The sequence below is a fragment of the Marmota monax genome, unplaced genomic scaffold (assembly GCF_021218885.2).
Source record: "Marmota monax isolate L192 unplaced genomic scaffold, Marmota_monax_Labrador192_F-V1.1 WCK01_AAM20220418_F8-fsc00101, whole genome shotgun sequence".
Taxonomy (NCBI): domain Eukaryota; kingdom Metazoa; phylum Chordata; class Mammalia; order Rodentia; family Sciuridae; genus Marmota; species Marmota monax.
The window spans coordinates 543558-557733 of NW_026692786.1; the positions used below are offsets into that span (position 1 = coordinate 543558).

Consider the following 14176-nt stretch of genomic DNA (forward strand, 5'->3'; position numbering starts at 1 on the left):
GAAACAGCTAAGTGAGGGGAGTTTTGGGGAATCCTAAGGTTCTTTGGAGAAGAATCAAACCAGAGATATTTGAACCGCTTTATTCAATCCAAAAGGGTGGGGGTGTTGTACATGTTCCTGTGCCATCACACACGATTCAGGATGAGAGGGTCAGAAGTCAAAGGTTGAAGTTACAGGAGGTCAGCCTCTACCAGGCATGTTGATGTAGATTTTGTCATTTTCTGGGGGTGGGGGAGAGAAAGCATGAAGCCTGACCACCCACCACCCACCCCACATCTCCACCTTCCTGGGGACCCCCTGCCTTAGGGGTTTCCTCAGGGATTCCCCCAGACCCCTCCCCCAGGGTTTCCCCAGCACCTCCTCCAGGGCTTCCCCGGGGGCCCCCCTCCTTGGGACCCCTCTCTAGGGAGGCCACCGCCCCTCCAAGCCCCGCCCTTACCATAGTTGAGCCTGCGACCTGGGCGTGGGCGGGCACACACCAACACCACCCCCACAATTATCAGTGACATGACAGCATCTGCAGCCACTAGGCTGGCCAGGAGATGCGGGGAGAGGGGCCCACATCCGGAACAGGAACCTGGAAGGTGGAGCCCAGACAAGAAAGTGGCTCAGGGGGGTCCTGGTTCCCTGGGGCTGTGCTTTGGCCACAAGAGGAGAAGAGGAAGTCCCCTTTGAGGGGCGTGGATCCCAGGTGGTGCATGGAGAAGGAAAGATGGAGATCCCTAGCAGCAGCAGTGTCCCAGGATTCCAGGGGGACTGTGCAGTGGGCACATAGGCCACAGACAAAGGGAGGCTGGGGTCCTCTTTTTTCCCTGGGGCTCAGGGAGTGGTGGTGAAGGGGGCAGGATGGGACCCGGAGAGGGTTGCAGATCCCTCTCCAGAGGATGTGAGCTGGTGACGGCAGAGCCATGGAGGTGGGGCATTCTAGGACCCTCAGGCCAGGCTTTAGAGATGGAAGCAGTACCTGAAGTTCCAGGGTCAAAGGTAGGGCGCGATGGCTCACCTGTGGACATCTGGGCAGCAGCAGCTGTGGAAGGACAGGGGAGGTGGGTGAGGTGGCCCCAGAGCAGGGTTGAAGGGAAGATGATGTCCTGAGAAGGAACCTCCACTCTGGAGGGACAGAATGGGAAAGAGGGCCAAGTGGAGAGGGAAGCTCCCAGGGACACAGAGAGACAGAAAAGGGGAAGTAGAAGCAGTGACTACCGATGACAAGGGGAGGTTAACAGGCCACCGGCCACTCCGGAGCTCCCCTCCTCCCTCCCTCCCTGCCAAGGCCCAGCCCTGATGCAGAATGATCTCCAAGAAGAGAAAGGGCGCAGGCAGAAGGGCCTGCCCTCACCACCCTGACTTCAGATGTCACCCTTCCCACAAGTCCTTTGCCTGCCACCACCCCCCATAGCCCCTGGCTTCACCTGGGAGCAAAAGTAGGAGCAGTATGTGGCCTGGAGGGGTCATGGTGGACTGGGGGCTGAAGGGATCTGGCCAAGGACTGTGGTCCAGAGAAGTCCTGAGGAAGAGTGGGGGAGTAGAGAGGTAGCTATAGCGGATGTCACCCTGATGGTGGCAAGGCCACTTACTTCCTGTGTATGTGTGTGTATGTGTGTATGCGTGGGTGTCTCTATGACTCTTTGGGGAACAAATTGGGGGAGGGTCAGAGAGTCCAGGAAAGCTGCTATGATCATCTAGGGAGATTCTGGAAATATTTTAGAGGTACAGCCAACATTTGCTGGTGGAGTGGATGTAAGTGTGTAGGCAAGAGGGATCCAGGATGACCAAAGTTTCTGGCCATTGAAAAGATGGAGTGTGGATGGAGAGGGAAGTGGCAGAAGCTGGTTTGGGAGGCAAGTGCTGAGTTTCAGGCATACGGAGTTGGAAAATGTCTGACACAGCTCCCTGTGGAAATGTAGAATGCTCAAAGCTGCATTTATGAATTCAGGGGACAAGTCTGGTCTGGGGATGTCAGTTCAGGGGTTGATGGCCTAAAATTGGTATTTAAAGCCACGAGGCTGGATGACATCACCAAAGAAGTGAGTACAGACAGATGATAACCCCACACAGGGGCCCCTTCCACACACACACAGAGAATGGGAGAAGGGGACAAACCAGCCAGGGAAATGGGAGGAGGAGGAGCAAGAGACGGGGGAGACCCACGAGAGCAGAGTCTTGAAAGCAGAGGAGAAATTTGGTCACTGTTGTCAGTGTTGAGAATGGCCACCAAATGGGAAGTGAGAATCTCCTCCCTCTGGAATGACTTGAGGGCTGGGAATTCCTGCCTGTTTACTTCTCACTTGTACCACAGCACCCAGCAAGGCGCCTCCCCGGGACAACAAATTATTAAAATAATGAAAGAATAAATGAAACTAGACTTCGGAGGCCATGTGGGAAAGAGCGAGAGATTTGAGCCTTATCTTTCCTCCCTACAGACCAGGAAGTCCAATCCCCCGGCCCCTCTCCCCGCAGGACTCAGTAATACTACTCTGTCCACCCGAGCCCAGAGCCCCAAAGTCAAGGTCTCTAGTCAAGGTCTCTAGCTGGAGGCTCTGGACCTCTCTAGATTCCTGATTCCCTTTGGACAGGCTCGGGAGTCTAGGTCCCCAGTGTCACCCTTCTCCTTGAGTTCGGTATCAGGCTCCTTCAGGCCAAAGACCTGACCCCCAACTCCCTTTTTCTGGGGAGACTTGGGACTCAGCCCCGCCCATTTAGAAACTAAGTTTGCTGGGGTGTGACGTGGGGACTCCCAGGGCTGAGGGCGGGGCCCTGCCCTGCACTGGGCGGTGCCAGAACCCTAATTTAAAAACTCGCGGGGACCCTATTCAAGATCGGGGACCCGACGGCGGCTCCGAGGGAAACAGCGAGGCTGGCGCAGCGCCGAGGCCGCGGCCCTGGGGGCCCACAATCCGCGCCACGGAATCCCCGAGGTACTAGATGGGGGGATGGTGAGGCACCTCGGCTCTTAAGAGAGTGACAGCCTGAGGTCTTGACTTTGGGGTCCTTGAGGGACAGAGCTGAAGCACCAAGATCTGGGCTCTGAGATCGAGTACCCAGTGTTTGAGGGTAGCAGGGGGTCCGACCCCCTGCTCGGGATGGAGGAGTGCCAGGATTCTGCACTCCTGGGTTTTGGGGGCGTTGGGGACTGGAGATCCAGAATCCTGGTTCTCGGCGGTACGAGAGCTGGGAGGCCAGACTACTATGTCCTGTGGAAGGAGAGGGATGGTGGCCCGGACTCCTTTCCCCAGAAGGACCGGCTGCAGGGAGCTCTTGGGGGCGTGGTTGTTTAAAATCTGCCGCTGATCTTAGTGGCCAAGGTCCGGCGCCTGGCGCAGGGTCCACGCTGGCAGCGACCCTGCCCCTCCTTGGGGTTTCCCAGAGCGCCACCGGCCCGGGTCCCCCAGCTGGGCAGGAATTCCCCGCGTGCGGGGATTCCAGGAGTGCCACGCTTGGCTGCGCGCCCCGCCTGCGAGCGGGACACCTGCGGCGCGGGGCTGGAGCGGAAGGCGGAGATGGAAGATTCCCTTGCGCGAGCGCCGTGACGTTAGCGCGCAGTGTCTGGGCGGTTTCCGAATCTGCTCCACGCCGGCTTAACCCTTCTGTCGCCGGAACCCAAGCTCGGCAGGTTGTGGTGAAAGGGCTGGTCTTCCCGGGTGACAGAAAGGAGGAGTCTGAAAACCTGGACTCCCCGGTCCTGGAGAGGAGGGGGCTGAGGGCTTGGACCCCCGCGTCCTGGAGAGTAGGACGCTGGACTCCCGGACTCCTGCGTTTGCGGGGTGGACCCTGGACTCCAGGTTCTGAAGAGGTGGAGCTGGCGGCTCTGAACCTCTGGATTCTGAGGAGCTGGGCGCGGGCGGGGGGGGGGGGGTTCTACTGGCTCGTGATTCCTTGGGGGAGGGGACTTGGGGGCTCGGACGCTTGATTTCCCGGGGAACTGTAAAAGAACGTCAGCTTCATTGGGAACCCGGTTGTGCGTCTCTGGGGAATGGTGGCTGGCGACGTTTCCCCTACCCCAGGCCTCAGAACTGGAGATCTGGGGGTGGGATTTTTCACAGAAGTAGAGGGGTGCTCTCCCCCCTCCCCTTCCTCAGTTTCCACGACGCTGGTGGAAAGTTGGGTCAGCGGGAAAGTGCGGAGCAAAGAGAAGGAAACGGCGGAGGCGGGCACCGCACTTAAAATCTTCTATTGGCTTTGGAGTTCTCAGGCGGCATCTGTGTGCCAGTTTTTCCGCGCGCGGGAGGGCGAGATGGGCGCCCACATCCACTCCTCCCCCGCTCTGAGTGCATTTAGATGACTTAAGGACCCCTGATGACTTCCTTCTCTCCTCCCCAACCAGTGAGCCGAAATGAGCGCAGCCACTGCCCAACACAGACGGTGAAGAAACTCCTGGAAGAACAGAGGCGTCGCCAGCAGCAGCCTGACGCTGGTGCAGTACCGGTGAGGCCTGAGAAGCACTTTAAAAGACAGCTCTCGCTGGGCGTGGTGCCGCTCGCCTGTAATCAGCCACTCCGGAGGCTGAGGCAGGAGGACTAGCCTCAGCAAATTAGCGCGACCCTGTCTCAAAAATTAAAATAAATAAATAAATAAATAAGAAAGGGTTGGGAATGTAGCTCAGTGGTAAAGCGCCCTGGGTTAAATTCCTAGTACAATGAAAGAAACAAAGGGGGGGGGCAAATCTCAAGAGGCCATGTGCTTGTTGGGCCCTCAGAACTGATAAGAGTTGTAGTTCTGACTCCGATGCCCTAGAGGTTGGAAACAAATGCCGAGAAATGTAGCAAATTAATTCTCCCTTGTTCCTTTTTGCTTATGTCTCTACAGATTCACTTCTCCCCTCCCCTGACCCAGCCCCTGACCCCATCTGTGAATGAGGCCGAAGCTGGTAAGTCTGGAAACTCATCAGGTTCCCTGAGCTCCCAGCCCTAGCCTCCCTCAGGCCCTCAGACACCCCAACTCTTAGAATTTTAGGGAACAGAGGGTTCAGGTTCACATTTTTTTCTGGGACTTACTAGAAATTTGACCTAGTTTCATTGGCTCCCAATCATCTATGCACTTGGGCCCCAGGCTTCCACCTTGTGAGGGCCCCACAAGTCCAGGTTCCAGTTTGCCCCTGGGTGTTCCAGGATCCTAGGCCCCAGCCCCTTAATGTCCCAGAAATCCTTTGTCTGGGCACCTTGTGACTCAGGCTCCTCCTTCCCTGACTGTGACTCCCCCAAGCTCTGGTAACCAGGCCCCCACCTGCCCTCCTCTCACATACAGGCCATACTCACTTCCCAACAATCCAGGAGACTGTGGGTTCTGGAATTGGCACCCTGGCACCCCCAACAAGCTTTCCAGACTGGGACCCCAACACACATGCTGCCTATACAGACAGCCCCTGCTCTTACCCTGCTTCTGCTGCTGAAGGGTTCCTGAATCCTGAGTTCTACCAGCCCTCGGACTCAGGGCGATCGTGTGCATTTTCCCTAGGGATGGAGGTGAGATACAGAATGAGGAAGGATGCTGAAGGGCTTCTAAAACTTCCCAGTTGCCCTTGTGCAGTATTCTGAACTATGGAATGGGATTAAAATCCCATTCCCCAGACAGGCAAAACAGGCCCAAAGGTTCAAGGTCACTTGGCATAGACGGGGTTCCCAGCTCTAGCCACTTGACCAGAGGCTGTGTATATGTATGTGTGGTGGGCTGGGAAGGGGGAATTCTCAACTGACTGACTGTCCCTACCCCTTCAGGACCCCCTGGACACTCGGCTCTATGCAGAACCTTCCCTGTCACAGGCAGAATCCTGGAGAGTTTCTGGGCCCCCCTCAGTACCCCCACCATTGCTCCCATCCACTGGACCATCCTTGGAGACAGCCCGAGCTCATATGCTGGCTTTGGGGCCACAACAGCTGCTGGCCCAGGATGAGGAGGGAGACACGTGAGTATAAGGGAAATGGGGGTCATCTGCACACTCCTGAGTCAGCAGGGGGACTGTTCTCACTGCTTCCCCCTACCTGTCCGCAGGCTCCTGCACCTGTTTGCAGCATGGGGACTACGCTGGGCAGCGTATGCTGCAGCAGAGGTGCTCCAGATGTACGGACATCTGGACATCCGTGAACATAAGGGCAAGGTGAGGGCTAGAGGCCTGGATTTCTGGGTACAGGGGAGGAAAGAGCTGGGGGTTGGAATTCCCGGATCCTGGGTCTGAGGGTGGAGAGGGCTGGGAACCTGGATTCCTGGTTCTCAGAGGGGAGATTGCTTGGGGCCCAGACTGATTTTTCCCATGACCTGCAGACCCCTCTTTTGGTGGCTGCTGCCGCCAACCAGCCGCTGATTGTGGAGGATCTGTTGAACTTGGGAGCAGAGCCTAACGCCACGGATCATCAGGGACGTTCTGTCTTGCACGTGGCTGCTACCTACGGGCTCCCAGGAGTCCTTTCGGTATGGTTAGCTGGCAGGCAGGGGTCTGGGGTGGATTGGTTGCCCAGATCCTGATCCAGGGCTAAGAGGCCTGGGGAGACCCTTTGACAACATCTTTTTCCTCCTCCTAGGCTGTGTTTAAATCTGGTGTTCAGGTGGACCTGGAAGCCAGAGACTTCGAAGGTAAGCTGTGTGTGGGCAGGGCTGGCATGGCGGCAAGGCTGGGCAAGGTGGGTGCCCCAGCTGTAGGTCCCTTACTCTCTCCATTCTACAGGACTCACACCCCTCCACACAGCCATCCTGGCCCTCAATGTTGCTATGCGCCCACCCAGCCTCTGTCCTCGGACACTGAGTACCCAAGCCAGAGACAGGCTGAATTGTGTCCAGATGTTGCTGCACATGGGTGCAGATCATACCAGCCAGGTGAGCTAGGCTGTGGATGGCTGGCCCATAGGAGGGTGTGTGGGACAGGGTCACCTGGATGTCCAGGGACATTAAACAAAGCCTGAGTTTGCTACTCCCTAGCTGTGTGACCTTGAACATGTTACTTCTCTGTGCTCTAGTTGTTAACTTGGGGTACTGTCACGGATCTTAGCTTAGATTTATCCAGCACTTAATAGTGATCAAACACCAAATTTTATATATTAACTTATTGGATCCTCACAAGAACCTTGTAAGGCGCATGCTATTATTTCTTTCTCCGTTTTACTGACAAGGAAACTGAAGCACAGGGAGTCAGAAGTCTTAAAACTTGTGTGTCAGAGAGAGAATTAGAACCCAGGGAGTCTGACCCTAAAACCCAGCTCTAAATCATAATCACCTTTGCCATGAAGCTTCTTTGCAGGCTCGATGAGAGAATGAAATATCACTTAATTAAAAACAATTTTTGGCTGGAATTGTGACTCAGTGGCATAGCACTTACCTAGCATGTGTGAGGCACTGGGTTCGATTCTCAGCACCACATATAAATAAACAAAATAAAGTCCATTGACAACTAAACAGATATTTAAAAAAATTTTTTTTAATCAAGAATTTTAAACACAGATAAAGTGTAGGAATACTAGAATGAATTCCACATACCCAATATCAGTAATCAGCAACTCATGGCCAGTGCACCCCCATCCACTCTCCCACTTTCCTGTTTTTTTGGGTTTTTTTTGACCGTGCTGGGGATAAAGCTCAGGGCCTTGCTCCTTCCCTAACATACCATTGAGCTACACCCCCAGTCTTTGTGTCTTTAAAAGTTGCTTCCCCCTTCCCGGTACCACTATTACACCTTAAAAGATTAGTTATCTCATAATCTCAAAAATCCTGGCTGTGTTCAAATTTCCTTTTGGCTCTAAAGTGACTTTTTTTGTTCATTAAAAGTAATTAGGGGACTGGGGATATAGCTCAGTTGGTAGAGTACTTGCCTCACATGCACAAGGCCCTGGGTTCAATCCCCAGCACCACACACACACACACACAAGAAAGTAATTAGTAACCACATATTACAATGATGTCTTTTTAAAGTTACTTTTATTTTAGAGCTCCTCCTTCCGTCTCTTTGTGTTCTCATCATAATTTGGTGAGCAAACTAGGTTGTTTTCCCTATACAAGCACTTAAAATTTTTGATGTTTGTTAAAAATGTACAGTAATTCCATAAAGGCAGGTAATGAAGTTTCTTTTTAGAAAATGTCTATTTTCCCCCAAAATACGGAGGGCATGGGCTGGGGTTGTGGCTCAGCAGTAGAGCACTCGCAAGGCCTAGCACGTGCAAGGCCCTGGGTTCCATCCTCAGCACCACATAAAAATAAATTTTAAAAGTAAAGGTATTGTGTCCAACTACAACTAAAAAAATAAATATTAAAAAAATATGGAGAGAGCAACTTAACATTGCAGTAGATATAGGCTTAGTCCACTGATTAATGCCACCGACTCTTATCCTTGTAGATAGAATACAGTCATGTGGGACAGGGTGCACTTTAATGTGCTAGGCAGAATGCAGGACAGCCAGGTAGCTGCAGGCCAGAGTTCCTTTGAGAGATTGGAAAAGGAGCCTGTTTATCAACAACACTTAAACAGGAAAACAGTCATAAAAAAGGTACAGTTCTGGGGGCTGAAGTTGTGGCTCAGTGGTAGAGCGCTAGCCTAGCACACAAGGCACTGGGTTCAATCCTCAGCACCGCATAAAAATAAATTTTAAAAAAAGGTATTGTGTCCAACTACAACTAAAAAATATATATATATATAAAAGGTACAGTGTCGCGACCCCTCGCCGGCAAGGGAAAACACGACACAGGATTCTTCTTTCAGCAGTTTATTCAGGCCTTGATTCAAGTATCATCTTCTAGTGACCCCCCCCCCCCCCCCCCCCCCCCCCCCCCCCGGTCGAGTGCCCAAGCACAGCCTAATAAAGCCTCCCGCATACCAATCCCAAGCTGCCACGTGGACCTTTCTCATAGGGTGGTAAGGGATTGCGTGCCAACTCTCCAAAAAAGGAGTTGTTTATCACAGGCCACAGTGGAAGCCGGCGCCATCTTCTAATGGCGGCCACAGTCTATAAGAATGGCTTACCACAGTACAGTTCTGTGCTGCACATGGTATGAATTGCTACCTGTCTCCCTTGGAGGTGGTGCTCTTATACAGCTACAACACATGTAGCTGTACATGGACACCCCTGGGTAGGGTCTGCAGGAACCCTGAGTTCCATGGGAGGAGGACTGGCCTTGACCTCTGCCATTGCCCCCCCCACAGGAGATCAAGAGTAACAAGACAGTTCTGCACTTGGCCGTGCAGGCTGCCAATCCTACCCTGGTTCAGTTGCTGCTGGAGCTGCCCCGGGGAGACCTGCGGGCCTTTGTCAACATGAAGGTGGGGACCTAGGCTGGGATATGCAGGTTGTGGTAGAGAAGGGCAGTAGGGTAGAGGGTCCTGTGGGCTGTGGGCATGGAGGGGACAGAGGGTGGGAGGTGAGGGAGAATGCATAAGACAGACAGAAGGGGTGTGTGGCATGTGGCTGTGAATGGGGACACATGAGATGCGGATATAGAAGAATAACAGGTGTGGTTTGGAGAACTCAGGCAGCTTAGCCTGCAGCCTTATCAACCCTACCCCTGTTCTTCAGGCCCACGGGAACACAGCCCTCCACATGGCAGCTGCCCTGCCCCCTGGGCCACCCCAAGAGGCTATTGTGCGGCACCTGTTGGCAGCTGGTGCAGACCCAACGCTGAGGAACCTGGAGAATGAGCAGCCTGTCCACCTGCTGCGACCAGGGCCGGGCCCTGAGAGGGTGAGTACTGCCCCTGACCACAGAGGGACCCCCTCCGCTGACCCAGTTTTGACTTTGGAGGGTGACTTCAAATCTCAGAAAATGACCTTCAACCCTTATCCAACCCCGACTTCAAAATGTGATCTTCAATGTCAGTACCTGGTCCTTTCTGTCCACATGAGACCTGGTTCTGATTTCTTATCCAACCCTGACCTCTCAACCCCAAATCTTGACCTAAATGTGCCCTTTGATCTCTCAGTGGATCCTTTGAACTCCTGTCCCTAACTCTGGGTCCTGACCTCAAATGTATTTCCAACTCTTGCTTTAACCCTTTGGTTCTGATTCAGTGCTGACCCGAAGGTCTTGAGACCCCAGGCCAGGGACACCCTTCCCGTCATCTCTGCTCTGCTAGGTTTCTGCTCTCTGGTCCCTCACTCGTGGGTGCCTGTGACTCCCCACTTTCCTCCCAGTCGCCCACACTTTTCACCTTGCCTTTTCTCGTCTACAGCTCCGGCAATTGTTGAAGAGGAGCCGTGTGGCACCCCCAGGCTTGTCCTCTTAGGACTCAAACCCAGAACCTGGACTGATTTTCCAGTCCCCACCGTCCTGTGGGACAGCCAGCGTATGCTAATGTTGCAAATCCATGATAATGTATGTGGAATGTCCTGCCATTAGGGTCTTACATTAAAACCCCAAAATGGCTGCCGGGAGGGTGAACAGTCCCCAATATTTGGGGTGGTGTGATACCCCTTCCCTACCCTCAAGGAGCCACCTGGATGATTTCCATGAAATCGAGGCTTCTTGATTGTTTCTGTGAAACAACCTGGGCCCTCTGACCCTCTACCCACTAGGGTATTTCAGGATCCTCTCCCTTAACTCAGTCCTGCATGTCTAGAAATCCAGATGTAACCCTTTCATAGGACTTGGAGCATCTCAGCAGGGTTCCCTAACCTTCCCCAGAACCCACATCCCTCCAGTCCTAACCCCTGAGACATAAGAAGGACCCTGTGGGACTAGTGTCCCTGGGGTCTGTTGCTTTCAGATTCAGTATTCAGTGGAGTCCCTGCCCCAGATCTCAGCATCCCTGTGAATCCCTCTCCCCTAATATGAGCCTCCTCTAAGCTCCCTATTAAACTTTACTTAGAACATAACTGTTATCATCTCATTTCTGGGGGCATTGGTGCAGGGAGGTGGCTATCACCCCACTGAGGGGTCACATATGCATGCATGTGCTCAGCAGGGCATGTAATAGACACTGTGGGTGCCATCAACCTTGACCTACCCAACATTGTGCCCTGACAGCTGGGTCCAGCACCTGTGGATTTATATGTCACAGGTGCAATTTCTAATGAAGGTGTTCTCTGGTTCTGCAGAGGACCATCTTCGTACTTCACGCATTTCCATACTTCTGGTGTGTCCACTGTGTAAGATGTTGGCAAATCATAAAATCCAGGGAGTTTATGCTACACATAGTGGTGCACATCTGTAATCCCAGCTACTTGGGAGGCTGAGGCAGGAGAACTACAAGTTTGAGACCAACCTGGGCAAGTTAGTGAAACCCTATCTCAAAATTTTAAAAGGGTGGTGGTGGTTAGGGATGTAGCTCAGTGGTAGGGCGCATTTGGGTCAATTCCCAATTTATCGCATGTGCGCACATGCATGCACGAGTGCACACGCAAAGCCAAGGAGTTTATTCGAGCTTCAGGTATGGCTCAGTGGTAGCAGGCTTGCCTGTCATATGCAGGATGCTGGGTTTGGTCTCAGCACCATAAACAAGAAAAGAATAAAAGAAAGGCCAGGGAGTTCATGCCTGCCTCTTGGGCAGCCCTCAGCCAGTGACTATTAGGAAATGGTACATACATGCTCCAGGTCCCTCGACGCCCTTGGGATAAATTTTATGTTCTACTCTGGTTCCCAGAGTCCCCCAACAGAATAAATGAAGCTCTAGTTTCCCAGAGTGGTTTGGGGGAACTCAAAAACTCCATTTCCCTTCTCTGTGTCTCTTCCTGCCTCCCCTAGCAAGTTTCTCCAACCCTTCCTCCTAAGCTTGACCTTAAGTGCTCGCCTGAGTCAGCTTCTGGGGGAACTCTCTGAGTTCCTCTGCCATTCCTGCTTCGTATACTTGCCCCACAACCTCAACTCTGGTTGTATTGTAGACGAATCACACCAAGAGCACCCATCTCAGAAAGCTCCTTGGCCCACCTGAGCCCCTTTGCTCGGAGTCTCTTTTGAACAACAAACCAAGTATATATTTGCATACCTCAGGAGTCTCCATCCCAATATTTAAAGCTTAAAATGTTTGCCTCTTAAATTGTTTATGATTCTGCAATCTGAGCTGGGTTTAGCTAGTGGTTCTGTTCTGTAGCTTTGGTCACTCATGTGGCTGCAGTTAGTTGGACACTGCTGGACTGGATCCGAGACAACCTCACTCGTAGGTCTGGTATCTGGGCTAAGATTGCTGGAACTGCTGGGAGTGGACCAAGAATATCTCCACGTGGTCCAGGAGGGTAGGTGGATCCCTTCACATGGTAGATAAGGGCTCCAAAAGAGAGCAGGCCAAGGGCTGGGGTTGTGGCTCAGTGGTAGAGCACTTGCCTTGCATGAGCAAGGCACTGGGTTCAATCCTCAGCACCACATAAAAAAACAAATGAATGTATTGTGTCCATCTACCACTAATTTTTTTAAAAAAAGAACATTCCAAAAGAGCATGCCCTTCTTGTATCATGCTCTCCTACATGCCATTGACCAATGTTAGTCATGTGGCCATGCCCAAAATCAGCATGCGGGGTTGGGGGCAGGAAAATTGGGAGACAGAGTTGGGAAAACTGGGAGACAGAGTTGTCAGGGACCATTGGTTTTAACTCTCCCATCAGCTTCTGTATGCCAACCTGTGTCACTCTTGTATGTATCATTACAGTGGCAGCTGGCCCCTGAAGAATTCATATGAATATGCTCTTATTTCATTGATTCTAAGAATAACTTAATTGGAATTCATCTTACAACCAATTGTGTGACATAGTTTAATTTCTACCCTTTTTCCTTTGTGATACATAAAACAATGGGGTTTTTTTGTGTGTGTGGGGTGTGTGTGTGTGTCTGGGGACTGGAACCAGGGCCTCATGCCCTCTACCATGAAACTATGTTCCCAGCCCAATGATGTTATTTCTCATCATTGATAGCATCTGAAATTTTGTTGACATATATTTATTCCAATTTGTATTATTATGGATGTTTATTCCAATTCATATTATTATGTTTGTGTGTCTCTCCCCCAAATCAATATGTTGAAATAACAAGCCCCAATGGGGGTGGAGCCATTGAGAGGTAATTAAGTCATGAGCATGGAACCCTCATGATGAGATTAATAGCAAGACACAGGGGAAAGCTTGGTTGCCCTCTTTCTGCTCTGTCCTATGAGGACATTGCAAGAAGATGGAGCCATCTGCAAACTGGGAAGCGTGTCCTCAGACATAAAATCTGCTGGTACCTTGAGCGTGGACTTTCCAGCCTCTAGAACCATGAGAAAGAAATGTTTCTTGTTTAAGCCACACAGTCTATAGTATTCTGTTATAGCAGAATAAGACATGTATCAACACACACACACACACACACATACACACACACACTCACTCACACACCACTAACATGTTAGAATGTCCCTGAAAACCTAATTTATATTAAAAGAAAAATTAATAAAATCATCTTCAGTGTGACTTAGGGGCACAAAAGCATCAAATGAGCATTATAAAATCAATATGTTCATAAAAATAGCATTTTAAATGAATTATTCTAAGCATCGCCACTAAAGTAGAAATTTGGTTAAGGAATCAGACACTGACCAGATTGGAGAGAGAATGGCCTTTTAGTCCTGGTCTCACCTGCTCGAAATTCCTTCCCTATTGTTAGCCTGTTGTTCACTCATGGTTGTGAAAACACAAAGGCAGCTTTCCCCCAAGCCTGTATTGTTGGTGATAGATTTCTGCTGAGCTCATCTGACTATAACTAAAGATATAACCACTGTTGGAATGATGATGCATCCTGAATTCTCTAACAAAGCTGTGGCGTTGTATCCAACTTGCGTTTTAAAAGCACCTTCCTCCTCACACCTACCAGGGGTGCATTTAATATACATGACCTGTATTTACAGGGATATATTATGAAGAACTCTGCTAGCTCATAGGCCCTTTGGGAGAGTTAGAAATAGGTGCTTCCTCCCTAAGCCATCTGTCTGAAAAAAATTGTGCTTACATTAGAACATGGCACATTACCGCCATCTGCTGGGAAATTGTGGTAAAAGAGCAAATCTGCAATGTCTAAGGGTGAAGGAATGGTAGGCATGACTTGGAATTTTGCAGTGCACAATTTAAGCATTATATATGACAGTCTTGAATTATTAAATAGTATGTTAGCAAAGTGCTCTAGAGTATATGCACTGGACACAGGATGCCTATGTTGAATTCCCAGCCCTCATTCTTCCTAGATGATGGAGTCAAAAGGAAATTTGATCTCACTTCTCTCATCCTGCCTTTCCTAACCTATAG

General features: G+C 51.2%; 2 protein-coding genes across 4 annotated transcripts; one reads left to right on the plus strand and one right to left on the minus strand.

The window, feature by feature from the left end:
* Positions 1-64: 64 nt before the first annotated feature.
* Hcst (hematopoietic cell signal transducer) lies at positions 65-1572 on the minus strand. 2 transcript variants are annotated; one of them, XM_046448134.2, is made up of 4 exons: positions 1413-1572; positions 965-1027; positions 440-577; positions 65-221 (listed from the first exon to the last, which is right to left on the minus strand). In XM_046448134.2, exons 1-4 carry the CDS (start codon positions 1453-1455, stop codon positions 181-183), a joined length of 285 nt encoding a protein of 94 aa, XP_046304090.1. In that variant the 5' UTR covers positions 1456-1572; the 3' UTR covers positions 65-180. The 2 variants fall into 2 exon arrangements, with proteins under 2 accessions (XP_046304090.1, XP_046304091.1); XM_046448135.2 differs by having other exon boundaries at positions 1004-1027; positions 1413-1568.
* A 2023-nt stretch (positions 1573-3595) lies between these two features.
* Positions 3596-10786, plus strand: Nfkbid (NFKB inhibitor delta). Of its 2 annotated transcripts, XM_058580478.1 has the most exons (12): positions 3596-3613; positions 4325-4425; positions 4807-4867; positions 5245-5462; positions 5715-5902; positions 5989-6094; positions 6259-6405; positions 6516-6567; positions 6659-6807; positions 9122-9238; positions 9492-9656; positions 10144-10786. In XM_058580478.1, exons 4-12 carry the CDS (start codon positions 5457-5459, stop codon positions 10195-10197), a joined length of 984 nt encoding a protein of 327 aa, XP_058436461.1. In that variant the 5' UTR covers positions 3596-3613; positions 4325-4425; positions 4807-4867; positions 5245-5456; the 3' UTR covers positions 10198-10786. The 2 variants fall into 2 exon arrangements, with proteins under 2 accessions (XP_058436461.1, XP_046304015.1); XM_046448059.2 differs by lacking the exon at positions 3596-3613 and having other exon boundaries at positions 3906-4425.
* The last annotated feature ends 3390 nt before the right edge of the window (positions 10787-14176 follow it).

Bases quoted from the DNA above. Each gene is read 5' to 3' on its own strand.
- Hcst (XM_046448134.2), bottom strand. From the start codon at position 1,455: ATGACCCCTCCAGGCCACATACTGCTCCTACTTTTGCTCCCAG. The intron at 578-964 runs GTACTGCTTCCA...TCCACCTTCCAG, and splicing joins CTTTGACCCTGGAACTTCAG to GTTCCTGTTCCGGATGTGGG. The intron at 222-439 runs GTAAGGGCGGGG...CCCCACCCCCAG, and splicing joins AGGTCGCAGGCTCAACTATG to AAAATGACAAAATCTACATC.
- Nfkbid (XM_046448059.2), top strand. From the start codon at position 4,297: ATGACTTCCTTCTCTCCTCCCCAACCAGTGAGCCGAAATGAGCGCAGC. The intron at 4,426-4,806 runs GTGAGGCCTGAG...ATGTCTCTACAG, and splicing joins CTGACGCTGGTGCAGTACCG to ATTCACTTCTCCCCTCCCCT. The intron at 6,568-6,658 runs GTAAGCTGTGTG...TCCATTCTACAG, and splicing joins GGAAGCCAGAGACTTCGAAG to GACTCACACCCCTCCACACA.